Source organism: Gopherus evgoodei, chromosome 1 (assembly GCF_007399415.2).
Source record: "Gopherus evgoodei ecotype Sinaloan lineage chromosome 1, rGopEvg1_v1.p, whole genome shotgun sequence".
Lineage (NCBI taxonomy): Eukaryota > Metazoa > Chordata > Testudines > Testudinidae > Gopherus > Gopherus evgoodei.
This window is the reverse complement of record NC_044322.1, coordinates 32,740,797-32,755,332: the sequence shown is the minus strand read 5'-3', so window position 1 is coordinate 32,755,332 and position 14,536 is coordinate 32,740,797. Positions and strand designations below refer to the sequence as shown.

Sequence of the window (14,536 nt, the reverse complement as noted above, 5' to 3'; positions counted from 1 at the left end):
GGCTGATCCAGGCCCTGTTGCATCCCGCTCCTGAATGTTCCTCCACACAGGGCTGGCTCCAGGCACCAGATGAGCAAGCTGGTGCTTGGGGCGGCAGATTCTACGAGGCGGCAGTCCACCCAATCTTAGGGTGGCACGACCGCTTCTTTTTTTGCTTCACCGATCCAGCTGCCATGTAGGGGGCGGCGGCGCAGAGGAGCGGAGTGCCCTGCTGGGAGCGGGCTGCACGCTCCATCTGCCCCAGCCGGTGCCAGGTCTGCAACAAGCCCGGCAGCCCACCTCCTTCCCTCCCTGCCGACCGGAGTGGTGCGGAGTCTGCCTAGCAGGTGGTGCGTTGGTTGGGGCCGTGTGGTGAGCGCCCCGCTGAAGCCCTGGCTGCCCCCATTCTGTCTCTTCCCCCCGCTCCCTCTCCCTCCCCTCTGCTAACCGGGGCACGTCTGCAGCGCAGGGAGTCCCCCTGCACCCTGGCCATGCCGCAGGGGTTATTTTTTGTTTTTTTCCCCTGCTTTGCCGCTCCGGCCATGCCGTTCCCCCCCTCCCCCCCCCCGCTTTGCTACTCTGGCCGTGCCATTTTTTCCTCCCTCCTACTTTGCTGCTCTGGCTGCCCCTCCCCTCACTTTTTTTTTTTGCTTGAGGCGGCAAAAAAGCCAGAGCCGGCCCTGTCTCCACACCACCCACAGGGGGTGCGCCCCACCATTTGGGGTCCACTTCCCTCAAGTGGTAAAATATTGCTAAGAAAAGCTAGGTCAGTAGAAGAAATAAATTAAAGACTAAACCATTAAACTCCTTTAGTACACAGAAAGCAAGTGGCTGAGCGCAGAATTAGAGAGGCCTTTTATTAAAGGATGAGAGTGGGAAGTTAGTGAATTGAAATAAACTAGATACTGCTGAGAACCTGACTGTGTCTTTGTTTCAGCAATCACAGAAGGAGCTGAAGGTCACATTCTGGGGCTGGATCACACTTTCCAGAGGGGATTAGGTTATAACTGTGGCAGAGGAGAGAGTGAGCCAATGAAATGATTTATCTCTCCACTACGGGAATGGGTGTTCTCTCATGCAAAATTCTAACATCAGATGCTTTGAGGCTTAGTACAGGGAACTGCTTATGTAATTGGGAAGCTGGGAAAGCAGGAGGGCCTGACGAATTATATTTCAGCATGCTGAAGAAATAAGAGCCTTGGAAGAAGAGATAGTGAGAGTCTTTAGCATGGCAGAGGTGGCATGCGATTGGTTGGTTGGTTTGTTTTTCAGTAGCCTACTGTTGATATGGAAGTTTGGAGCGGATGAATGATTGGTGAATGGGAAGAAAACACATTACGAATCATAGAGTCATAGAATATCAGAGTTGGAAGGGACCTCAGGAGGTCATCTAATCTAAACCCCTGCTCAAAGCAGGACCAATCCCCAACTAAATCATCCCAGCCAGGGCTTTATCAAGCCAGACTTAAAAAACCTCTAAGGAAGGAGATTCCACCACCTCCTAGGTGACTCATTCCAGTGCTTCACCACCCTCCTAGTGAAAAAGTTTTTCCTAATATCCAGCCTAAACCTCCCCCCACTGCAACTTGGGACCATTACTCCTTGTTCTGTCAGGACTGCAGAAAGATGGGCTATTTCAATGGCAGACCATTTAGTGGAAGTGTGACTTTAGAGATTAGGAATACTAATACTCTGAACTTCTACCTCACCTTCCAGCCAAACGTCTCAAAGCGCATTACCAACATGAGTGAGTTCAGTCATGCAATATGCCTTTGAAGAAGGGAAGGAGTGTTTATCCTCATGCTGTCTTTCATTCCTCATGAGGAATACTGAGACCCTGCAAGGCCAGTGGCCAGTATTCACTGCTGCAGTCGGATACCACAGAGCGCAGCAGAGTCGGGGCTGTAAGGGAGATAGTTGCAGCTGCCTGATCCTCTGGTCAGTTCTGCACCAGTCCCAGCTGCACCAGCTAGTCACAGCTCCTAAGGAGCCACCTGCTAGCTGTGCACAGAGGGAGCATTCAAGGGGAACCCCTGGTGGGGAAGTTGCAGCTGCCTTCCATTCCCCTGGCACCACCCAAATCTTGCAAAGGGAACAGAGCAGACAGAGAATCTGGCTCACTGAGTCATTTGCTTGGCACAGAGTCCAGGATCATAGTATCCTATCCTACTTGTTAGCTATGCTGCCTTATGGTTATCAAGCAAATACTAGCTGTGTAAGATCCTGAAAAACGAATGAAATGATGCCAATAATGTATTTGAGATTATAATGGTTTGAAAATCAGTATAATGGACTACACTTTAAAAAGAGATTAACAAAACAGTGTGGGATAAGCAGCACATGGTGAAGGATATATGAAACGAAGTATCAAAAGAAAATTATGCAGCATTTTGAGGGAAAACTGAACACACTTTTTGGTGAAAGAAAATCTATTAAGTATTTATCTGACTCCCATCAGCATAGTATCTATGCAGCTAAGTAGTTAGTCGTCATTAATATGTTTTGGCATAAATTAGATAAAGTGTTAGCCTGATTTTTTTATTGGGGGGTGGGGTGTACTGAGATTCTGAGGGTGAGAATTGATGAGGCATATCAACTTCATCATAGTTTCATATTCCAGACCATATTCAGATTCTGCGGTCATGTGTGCAGCATAAATACCTGGATAGATTAGATAACATGTTTTTCTAGATCTGATATAATTTAAATGAGTTGATTATTTTGGTGAAATGACACCTCCTCCCCCCCCCCCCATATTCTAGTGCTGCTCAGAATTCTGATGCTGAGAACTTGCGTAAGCTGACATTTAATGTGCTCTTTGCATTTAATCACACAGCACAGTACAAACAGTAAAATTTTAGGCATCAATCTTTTGAGTGACTCTGTGGAGACAGACTCCAGCACTCACTTGGAACCCCACTGTTTCGCTGGGGCATGGTGTGGGCACAGAGGTCTGTTCAGGCAGACTTATTTGCAGGATTGGGCCGTTTAGTTTCACAGCAGTCTTATGAGGTAGGCATTATTTTACATTTTGAGAAACAGAGGCACAGAGAGATTATATGGCTTACCCTATGTCACTCAGCAAATCAGTGACAGAGCCTGGAATAATATTCCATAGTCTGACTCCCAGCCCAGTGTTTTAGCCACTAAACCATGCTTGCCAGAAAGTTTTAGATTAATATTGAATATAAATTACACCAGAGTCAAATCCCAGAAAAGTGGGAAGTTATTCCTTCACAGCCAAGAGTGAAATCCTTATTGACCTTATGTATATCCAGTTGCATCATTCCTTATCCACCTTTGGACAACTTCTCCCTTTCTAGAGTCCGGAACAATTATTCACTTCTGTCCTTGTTGCCTTCCATGAAATATGATGTCAGCTCAGCGGCAGGGGCAGCACAGAATTCTTGTACTCTTTTTTATTTCATCTCTTTCTCTTTTCTTTTTCTTTCTTGGTATTTTCCTATATTTTATGTAATAGGAAAAGTGTTCAGGATGTAGGTGTCTGCTTTGCTTTGATGTTTAACCATCTTTGAAAGCTGTTTACTGATTCATATACTCCATCATCATGAATATTATCCCTTAAATAACCCAGCATCATGATGTGGTATTTACCTCTATAAGGGGATATTTTTAGCTCCTTACGTATCTTTCAGGTTTTTGATGTGCGTAGAGGCATGTATTTTTTCCATAGAAACAAAGAAAGATTGTAAAAGGTGTATAAGATCAAAGCATCCAGCATTTTTATCAACAGGCACCGTGGGCTAGCTGGAAATTTGATCTTTATTGGCTTTGCCACGTCAGATAATAAAGAAAATGGGTAAAAAACAAAAATAGTAATTGGAAATAGCTCCTGTGTAACAGAACTGTCATGAAGCAGATTGATTCAGTGGTTGCTGAGTAGCTTTATTGATTGTGAGTCCTTAGTGAATTAAAAAGAGGACCAAATGACTTAATTTTTCCTTTTTGTGTGTCTGACGGTAACAACTGAATGTTCTGATAGGCTAGAGACACACACAAGTGTGGGAGTGTTATCTACTTCAGTCAGCAATAGTTCTTTGAGAGATGAGAAGAGAGGTCTTCAAAAACTCAGCAGGGTTAAATGTTCTTTACTGTACTACAGTCTAAGAGTGGCAGAAATTATGTTGTTTAGGTTTTTAAGTCTTCAGGTCTGATGATTCTAGGTGGAAACAAGAAACACTGACATAGGAATTACAGTCCCTTCCTTCAGATGTTCATAGTGTGTTCCTAAATTCTGGCTCTTAGTCTGACCCTCAGATTTGTTGCTAAGACAAAAAAAGTCAAATTATTGTTTGCTCTAGGTCAAGGGTGGGCAAACTTTTTAGACTGAGGGCCACATCTGGGTGGGGAAATTATATGAGGGACCGAGGCAGGGGTTTGGGGTGCAGGAGGGGCTGTAGGAGGGGGTCAGGGGTGAAAGTAACTTACGGGACTTACCGGTACTGCCGGAGTCCTGAGAGAAGACGTGGCCTCAACTGGATGAGGTGGGGCCTCTCAAGATTTAAAGGCCCTGGGGCACTGGCTGTGGCTGGGAGCCCGAGGGCCTTTAAATCAACCTGGGGCTCCCAGCTGCAGAGGTGGCTGGGAGCCCCCGGGGCTCAAGGGCAAATTAAAGGGCCTGGGGGTCTGGCCGCCGCGGAGCCCCGAGCCCTTTAAATCCCCTTTACAGCTCCGGCAGCTGGGCTGGGACTGGGATTCAAAGGGCTCGGAGCTCCCCGGGAGCTCCAAGCCGGGGGAACTCTGAGCCCTTTAAATCCTGGCTCCAGCCAAGCTGCCGGAGCTGCGGGGGGGATTTAAAGGGCTTGGGGCTCCCTGCAGTGGTGGGGAGCTGCGAGCCCTTTAAATCCTGGCCCCAGCCCGGCTGCCGGAGCTGCGAGCAGAATTTAAAGGGCTCTGGACTCCCTGCAGCCGCGGGAGCTGCGAGCCCTTTAAATCCCATCCCCAGCCTGGCTGCCAGAGCTGCGGGCGGGATTTAAAGGGCTCTGGGCTACAGGAAACTGCACTACGGGATGCCTACAGGAAACTGCCAACTGATAAGTATGAGGGTGGGGGCTGCTATTTAGTTATCATAGAATCATAGAATATCAGGGTTGGAAGGGACCTCAGGAGGTCATCTAGTCCAAACCCCTGCTCAAAGCAGGACTAATTCCCAACTAAATCATCCCAGCCAGGGCTTTATCAAGCCCTGTATGTTATGCTTCAGAACCATCAAACAGTGCAACACCAGGGCTGGTGCTTCCACTAGGTGACCCTAGGCGGTCGCCTAAGGTGGCAGGATTTGCAGGGTGGCATTTTGCCACCCTCGGCAGAAATTTGGCAGCGGGCGGTCCTTTCGCTCCGGGTCTTCGGCGGAAATTTGGCAGCGGGTCCTTCACTCACTCCAGGACCTGCCGCCGAAGTGCCTCGAAGATGTGGAGTGGAAGGACCCCTGCCACCGAATGCTCAGAGGAGGAGCACTACCGCCTATGATGGCAAAAACCCTGGTGCCGCTCCTGTGCAACACAGGTGACCTGTAGCCATGTAAGCTTATTCCTATTACACTCCTCCTCCCTCCCCTTTCAGTGCTGTGGTTTGTTAAACTCATCGGTTCTTGTCTCAGCTTAGATCGTAAATTCTTCAGGGGAGGGACCCTGTCATTGTATGTGTTCCTACAACCCTTGGCACAGTGGTGCCTGGATTGTGGGTGCTACCAGAACATGAACAACGAGCTCTTCCTATGTATTTAAATGCCATTAAAGATTTTCCCAGTTCGCACTGGTGATGGTGTATTTTAAAGAAAACTATTTCAATTGTTAATTTGCAGCTTTTGAAGAAGAGTATAATATGACAGTCTCTGCCTCACATTTCTTTCTTTCTTTGCTAAGTGACTGATCACTGCACCATTTCATCTTTGCTAAACTTCTGTATGTCCATAGGCTGGACATGGCTCAATGTGTTTGGATTCAACATATCATAAAAAGTTTTGTTTTTTTTTAAGTCTCATACTTGGTAGGTTACAAATCAGGTGGCAACACTGGCCAGTACATGACACTCGGTCTTCAGCATAATTGGAGACATTGCCTCTCATATGGTTTTGTCTTCCTTTCTTTCAGGGTAAGTCTTCTCTTACCTAGCTTCTTTAAGTGCCATCTGTCTGCCTTGCTCCTTATCTTCCTCATCAGGGCCTTCCCCAATTTGAAAAATGTGTACCAATAAATCCAGGGAATAGGCAGCCAGGAACAAAATAAGGTTGCCAAATCTCATCATTTTGTTCCTAGTTTCATGATATTTGGTGCTTTCCTTAAAGCCTCAGTTCCTAGAGTTGCTTGATTTTGTGGAATCTCAGCTTTTGGTGAGGGGAAAAAAAAGTCTCTTATCCATAACCATAAGGGTTAAACTTGAAAAGTCTGACCCAAATACACCAGAATTGTTCAGAAATCAGAAGGTAAACTACAAGAGGAAGGGATGTCCCAGTGGTTAGGGCTTTAGTTTAGGACTTGGGAGATGGTGGGTTCAATTCCCTACTCTGCTACATGCTTCTTGTATGTGCCCTTTGGCAAGTCACTTAGTGTCTTTTTGCCTCAGTTTCCCATCTCTAAAATGGGAATAATAGTGCTTCCCTACCTCATAGGGATGTTGTGAGGATAAATACATTAAAGACAATGAGATGCTCAGATGCTGCAGTGAAGGGGGCCGTATAAATACCTTAGATGGAAAGAATTTATTTTTTAAAGTCTGGACACTTAAAAAAACAAAAACAAATTTCATGGTTTTTGGACCCTGCCTCAGACTTTTGAGTGCTTGGAGTTAGCAGTAGTGAAGAGTGGAGATGTTAAGGGCTGTGGGGAGACCTTGAGGCCCTGGCTTCTCAAAGAAAGAAGTGGCTATTCCAATCGACACTGGCTGAAGATCTGGCCCAGCAGACTTTATTTTGTCTGCACAGTTCCATGCCCTTTCATGGGGCTGCATAAATACTAATCAGTGTGAAAGGTTTTGTCTTTGTTTTCAGATTGTAATGGATTTTAAGCACCCAGATGGCCGTACAGTGGCGGTTATGCTGCCTCAACGGAGTTTGCTGGTGATGACTGGAGAATCCAGATATCTGTGGACTCATGGGTATGTGCTGAAACTCCTACGTTAACTGCACGACGTACATAAAATGGGAGATGAATAGAACTTCCCCCTGCCACTTAATGTACTGTATTTAAATCTGTTCTGAAGGAAATGGACTTGAATGATATCATTAAATATACATGATTCTCCCATCTGTTCAAGGTGTGCTCAGACCAAGTGAAAAAGCAGGGGGCTGTAGGAAATCATTTGCAGCTCACTGATTCAGAACTGCAAAGAGGTAGTCCTGACTTTCACCACTGGCATAAAATTGCTCAGGGGCCTTCTGCTGGTGAAGGATTGGATATAATAGAACTCCAGTTTACACCCCACCTCGTCCAACCCATGTCTGACCCCTGACACATCTGCCTCCCCTTCCCTGTGCCTGGGTTTGGGTTGGAGAGGGCTTTAGTTCAGGAGGCTGTGGACCCACCTCTGTCAGCACAGGGGTTGGGTCCTTCTACCAGCTATCTCCAACTGGGTTAAGGCCACTTTTGACTGCTTATACAGCACAAAGTGGCCTTAACAAAGTGGGGTTCCTGCAGTGGAGATTTCCTGATGAATGCATCTTGAGGTGTTGTTTATTATAGAGGTTAAAGACATGCTGTTAAAATCATGCACAACTGGGAAACACATATGACAGGAACTTAGGAACATAGAAATCAGCATATGGGATCATTTGTCTCCCTAGTCCATCATACTGAATACTCCGGGCAGTAAAGCCCTTTCTTTATTGACAGAATAAATCCAACATGCTGATCAGCAATATGAGCTTCTTGCGCTGTCCTCGCTCAACCTTTCTCTGCAGGGATTGTCTCTAGCCAGCGTTAAGAATATGGTTCACTTGCCATGTCAGCAGAATCCCTCTCCTCACTGTTGAGACTTACAACAAGGGTGCCAGTTGTGGTGGATTTTGTGCTGTGGGCACGTGTCAACTAAGAACCAGACTGAGATCACCGGTTCATTTCACATGTCTTCAGATGATCAGTCTTCTGGGTCCACAGACTCGGGCCGGATTCAAACCAGGGATCCCAAGAATTTCTCCCTGGAGGCAGTAATTCCAGGCCAGGCTTTTGGTGTACTTTGTCCCCCTTTTCTAAAAATGCTTTGTCCTACATTTTCAAAAGGATCCACATATATTTTTTGAAAAGGCATTTGTGGGCCAGATCCTCAGTTTATGCAAATTGGCATAGCTTCATTGATTTCAGCATATGCTTAGGAGGCAAAACACCCACCTCATATATCTTTCTAGTTGTCTCTGCTCCCCTTAGTTTCTTTGCTCTCAAATGCCACTTGATGCAATCAATAGAGCAATGTCCATTTGCACCAGATGAGGATCTGGCCCTTTGTGTCTAAAATGGACACTTTCAACAGTTGGTGCTTCATAGTAAAGAAACTAAGGAGAGTAGACACAACTAGACAGACATTTGGTGTGGTGTGTAGCCTTCCAGTGAAGCATGCAGTTGCAGTCTCCACAAAATTAGATAATTGCCATGGAAGCAAATGTAGTCACTTCATTTGCAAATATAACTAATCGTGATGTATTTAAGATCATCTGTATTGCTTTTTATCTGCTTCTTACAAATCAAATTACTGAGAGCAAGAGGTTCAATTTTGAAATCATTCTGGAAATGTTTTCATCGCATGTACTTGGATGCCAGGGAAATTAGAGACTTCATTTAATCCTATTAACATCGTAGATAGGGAAAAGTGTTATTTTTTCCCTGTTTCAAAAGGAGCTCCTGTTTCTGAGAGCAGCATAGGATTAAGAAACAAATTAGATAATATCGGAAAGGAGATATGGAGGACAAAGTACTCATTTTGCCTTGTCAGTACAATTAGCCTTGCACTTCCTTCAGGGTTTTTCATTTTGGTTCCAATGGGTATTTTATTTGGTTGAGTACAAATATGTAAGTTGGTACAATGGGCCACCACATGACCCCACAACAGCAGTGACTTCAGTGGAGCAAGGCTGACATACACAAGCTGGCCATGCAGTTGGAGCTGTGCATTCTCAGAGACTCCTTCCTTCTGGCTCACAGGTAGCTGCTTCTCTGTAGATTCCAGGCTTCTCTGGACTGCCTTATTAAGCCTTCCATTTCCAGCTCTGCCTCATTACTCCTCTCTGGATCTGTGGAAGATCCAGACAGGAAGTTAATTTGCTGCATTCTTGTTTTCAGCCAGGGCACCCCAGTTTTCTCTATGTTGCAGGATACAAGAGGCCACTTCATTGAACATACCGATAGGGAGACTGTGTAAATTAATGAGCAAGAAGTACTCCTGGGGGAATTCTGCACATCTGCAGATGAGCAGAATTCGTCTGTTCCGCATAATTTTGTATTTTCCTGCATAAAATACATTTTGCCTAAGAAGTGCTGCAGTTCTGTCTTTTGCCCACCAGAGGCGATTGTGGTGCCAGAACAGTCAGCTGCATGAAAGCAACTGGCTGTTCTGGCACCACAGCGGCCTCTGGTGGGAAAAAGGCAGAACTACAGCATTTCTTAAGCAAAACATATTTTATGCGAGGAAAAAAAAATGCTATGCCCAGTGCTACAGAATTTTCCCCAGGAGTTAAAGTTCATCACAGCACCCTGCCCGTGGAGCTAGGTTAGGTCAGAGTAGGGCACACAGCGCTACTGGGGAGGTCACAGAATGGTTAGTGTGCGGGACAGACTGGTCATGGGCTCAGGAGCTGTGGGGTGAGAGCTTTGCCTGGGGACGGGGTACCGCAGAGACCCATGGGGATGAGGGGTGCAGGGACAGGGGCAGATGTGTCTGACTGAATGGGAGAGCCCTGGGATCAGCTAGGGTCTGCATGGGGGAGGCTTCCCAATTCCCTAACAATCCCGCCCTCTGCAAAGAAAAAACCTTCTGGCACCTACATCCTCCAGGTTCACTTCTAGGCTCCTTTCCTCTCCCTCAGCTCCTCCATTATGCCGGTTTCTGACAGGTGCAGGAAATACAGCTCTGTATTGTCATTTAAATTAATTACTCAACATTCTGTATTAATATGCCTAGTAAAGAACCTATTTGTCCAAAAAAAAAAAATCCCCAGAATCTTTTTTTTTTTTTTTTTTTGGTCTGTCTTGCTACAGACATACTTGCTGACAGATATTTTGAAATAAATTACCAAAATAGTTGAAACTGGCATGATTAAATTGTATTATTTTAACAAATAAAATATGCAGAATTTTGCAGACTCTTCAAATATTTTGTGCAGTATTGTTAATTTTTTGGTGCATAATTCTCCCAGGAGAAAGAGAGTGCTGATCAGGATGTAAGCACCAGAGCAAAAACACTCTCCTTGTTTTAAAAAAAATCTGATTATTTGCATGTGACCTTGAGCAAGTTTCAGAGGTTCACTGTGCACTTGTCGTCTCAGACAGGTATATATACAGATTGGATGGTGTGAGTGTTACTTGGTAAAAGTTACAATAGAAATTAGAGATAATGAAGAGATTGTTGTGCTTTGTAAAAAGATACGAATAAACTATCTCCTTGTCTGATCCTAGCAAGGTTATTCAGCTTGCCAGTATGGAAGTCAGTATTACATCGAACTCCTCTCCTGCTGAGATTCCAGTGCTTACTTTGAAGTGAGAGTTCTGAAGGGGCTTCAGTACGAGGCCAGTTCCTCAGAGACTAGTTCTTTTTATTAAGGAAATTTCTATATTAATCTCCTTGATAATGAAGTTCAGGAAATGCCTCAGTGTAACAATAACCACTTTGAAGTGTCGAGCTATTTCCTTGAAAGGTCTCAACTTTGTTCCGAAGTTTCCCGCTTTATTTTGCATGAAAGCCATGGGAAAGCACATGTGGATGCAGCTATGTCCCCTTTATCTCTACATTCTCTGCTTTGCTTCCTCATTCTTTTCCCATGATTCTGTGCTTCCTGTCACCCTACAGCCAGGTCTAGCTTGAATAGGGCTGTGCAAAATTCCAGTTTTGGAACCTCTTCATTATGAAAGCCAGAATTTTTCAGAGTTGTACGAAATGTTTGTTGACATTACCCTAAAACAAACTGAAAAACAAAAATAATTTCATTATCGAAATCTGACCTTGCTGAAATGCCTCTGCCTCTCCATTCTTCCTCACAAGACCTGGGTCAAAGCCAAAAGAAAATGAAATCACTGCAGGGGCTTCATTGGCAGCCCTCCTGGCTCCTGTCTTGCCTGCTTGATATGTCCTTTTTTTTCTGGTGGGCTGGTGAGGTTTACTACTATGTCCTTCAAACCAGTGGTATGCAGAATTACATCCTCATTAGTCATGTTTTACAGAACTGTCACGTTACTTGGCTCACCTACGGTAGAGGGCTGGAAAAGCAAGGTTGTTGCGAATCAAGACTGATATCGATAATCTTTAAAAATGTTCTTCTCAAGACATCTTTCATCTTCTCTGGCTCATAGTATAGGGATCTGGGAGCAAAATAAACAACCACCAAAAACAGATCCTGTGTGTGTGGGGGAAACTGTAATAAAAATTAAATTTCTCAGTAAGTAGCGAAATCCGCTGACTCCTGTTGTACCACTCGCTTTCCCTTTGGAGTCTAATTCTTTCTGGGTTGCAGTGGAATAGGTTGAAAACCCTATGGCACAGTCCTAGAGGGCTGGATTGGCACCTTGCAGTCCAGCCTGAGTAAGGGGCTGCACACAGCTGCGCAGCCTCACGAAGAGGCAGTGCTTCTGAGGGTCACAGTTCTGTCCCTGTTTCCCCCTTTGCTCCATGGAGGAGCTAAACTTGTGCCAGCCTTTTCCTTAGTGAAACTCATTTCTCCCTGTGTGCCAGTTCAGTGCTGGCCAGCATATTGGTGGGGTGAAGTTAAGGTTTTATCTTTCCCAGAACACTTGTATAAAAGAGGGAGTAGCAGCCTCCTACTCTCCTACCACAGGTCTGGTGATGTGTGAGCCTGCACATGGGAATAAGGGGCCTCCATAATCCCCTTAATCCTGTGCATTGTTGGGTTCACAGGTGAGCCCATAGAACTTCATAGAAAAAATTATTCTATCATAAACTTCTCTAGCATGGTTCAAAAAATCCTATGTAAATGATCTCATTTTCAATTACAATGTATAGATTGAGTAATTTTGCAGTTAAATGTCTATAGAATCCTATTCATTTTGTCCCTATTCAATACTAGTCAAGTCTTGCTATTTCATACATAGGGCCCTTCATTTTTAGTGTTTGTTTTATTTATTCTTTCCTGGGAATTTATTCGTGTTTATTACTACTACAACAAAAACAGGTGAAAATCAGTTGAAAAAACAATGATTTTTCTGGGTAAATATTGGGGTTTATTCGGTAAATTAATGCTTTGATGAACGGAATTCATTGTGGTTTGCTGCAGAACTAAAACAAATTCAAAACACAATGCCATCTGTGAGTTTAAGAAAACAATACATCTCTAATCCCCAAATATAATTTTTTATTTGAATAAACAGTTTACTGTTGTAGACTTAGAACTATTAACCTATAAATATTTATATATAATAATTGGGCCACACCATTTGTAGCACATACACTCAACTTCATCCTTTTCTCCTGCTTTTGTTTTTTTTTTAAACTTTCAAACACTTCCTTGTTTTCTGAAAGTACTCTGATACAGATTTTCATTTTCTTTATATTTTAGTGCGTCAGATCTTTATCTGCTGATAGCTTGAAATGTGTACGTAATGGGTGTGAGATTCATTAGTACATTCAGATGCTCACGCACTTCAGAGCTGGCACATGTGCCTGTTTGTTTATTGTGTGTATCTTCTAGATTCATACCTAACCTTACTTCAACAGGCAGTTTTGCATATACACACAGACTAATGTATTATTGTAATACATATAGCTCATGCAGTGTATTGCATTTTCCTAATAAAACAAGTTATTTTTATATATATTTGAATTATACAAAAGTAGGGTGAAAATTGGAAAAAAAGAAGAATACTTTTTGTAAAACCCGGGATTTTTTTCAGTAAAAATCAGTTAAAACTGAAAGTGAAGGGGCTTATTCACACTGAAGGAGCAAAGACTTGCTAACAGCCACCACCGGTAGTATTGGAGATCCTCAAGTATGAGGCTAGCTGTGGTATCTCAGATACCGCTGTGTGGTAACTTTTGGAAATCCTGCCTCCTTAATGGAGACCACTCTATACAGCATTTGTAATGCTGGTGGATTGCATGTTGCATATTTGCAATTAGAGATGCAACAGCATGTTAAATAGCATGCTGGAATAAAATTTGTAGCAGGATCTGTTTAAGAATTGCCCTCTAAAAACATAATTAGTTATGAGTAAGGATACATTTTAGTCAAAGGTATTTTTACTGTAAGTCTCACGGGCACTAAACAAAAATCCATGGCCCGTGACCCGTCCATGACTTGTACTATATACCCCTAACTAAAACTTGGGCCAGGGGCTCATGGGTGCTCTGTGGGGGGTGGTCTGGGGTTGCTGTGGGTACTGAGGAGGTAGCCAGGGACCCTCGCTGGTGCTGGGAAAGAGGGGACTGGGTGGCGGCACGTAGCCCGGAACCCTTGCTGGTGCTAGTGGGGAGGGTTGGCGGGGCTGGCAGCCTTCCTACCCAGCTCTGCGCAGCTCCCCAGAAGCGGCCGGAATGTCCCTGAAGCTCCTACAGGGAGGGAAGGCCGGGGGGTGCCGTTTGCTGCCCCCACCATGAGCTCTGGCTCCGCAGCTCCCATTGGCGGGGAATCGGAGCCAATGGGAACTGCGGGAGCGGTGCCCCGGCTAGGGCAGCTGCAGGGACATACTGGCCACTTCCAGGGATCCCTCCCGAGGTAAGCGCTGCCCCACACTCCAACTCCCTGCCCCAGCCCTGAGCCCCTTCCCACAACCAAATTGCTCCAGCAGCAGCCGGTGCGGCTGGCCCAGAGGCTGCACTGGCCACTGTAGAAGTCACGGAGGTCATGGAATCCATGATTTCCATGACAGACATGCAGCCTTAGTTATGAATGTTACAGTTCAAGACCACTGCACCTGTATTCCCTCTCCATGGTCCCTCACAGACACCCACTTTAGGCTGCCAGCTCCCCAGCTGTCACCTCTCTTGGGCAGAGACCCATGTCTCTCTCCCTCCTGACCAGGGTTCTTCTAGGTTGCACAGTTCCCTGCCTACCCTTCGGTATTCCCAGCAAGCCATACTGCCTACACAGGCCAGCGTCTGCACGTTGCTTTCTCTTTGAAGGCTATAAACAGTGTAATTGCCATGGTTAAATTACCAGTCAGCTCTTTGTAGGCAAGCACATTTATTCTGAATGTGAACGCATGACAGAAAAACATTAAAAACAATAAAAGGCATGCTAATAAGCTTACCAGAGATCACCTCAACTCTAACAAGAGCTCTGGTAGGAGTCAGTCCTTCAAATCCCACAAAGGGCTTTTCCTGTGGTTACAAGTTCATATCAGCCTTAGCTGAGACCTAGCACATCCGTGAATAGTGCAGTCTT

At 44.9% G+C, this 14,536-nt stretch overlaps 1 protein-coding gene across 4 annotated transcripts in view; it reads left to right on the top strand.

Annotated features, from left to right (window-relative positions):
- Positions 1–14,536, top strand: part of ALKBH8 (alkB homolog 8, tRNA methyltransferase) — a 100,885-nt gene that overhangs the window by 45,059 nt on the left and 41,290 nt on the right. For all 4 annotated transcript variants that reach the window (XM_030560755.1, XM_030560763.1, XM_030560746.1 and 1 more), the window contains one exon: positions 6,989–7,095. In XM_030560755.1, the coding sequence (XP_030416615.1) occupies positions 6,989–7,095 (107 nt within the window). The remainder of the gene's footprint in view (positions 1–6,988; positions 7,096–14,536) is intronic.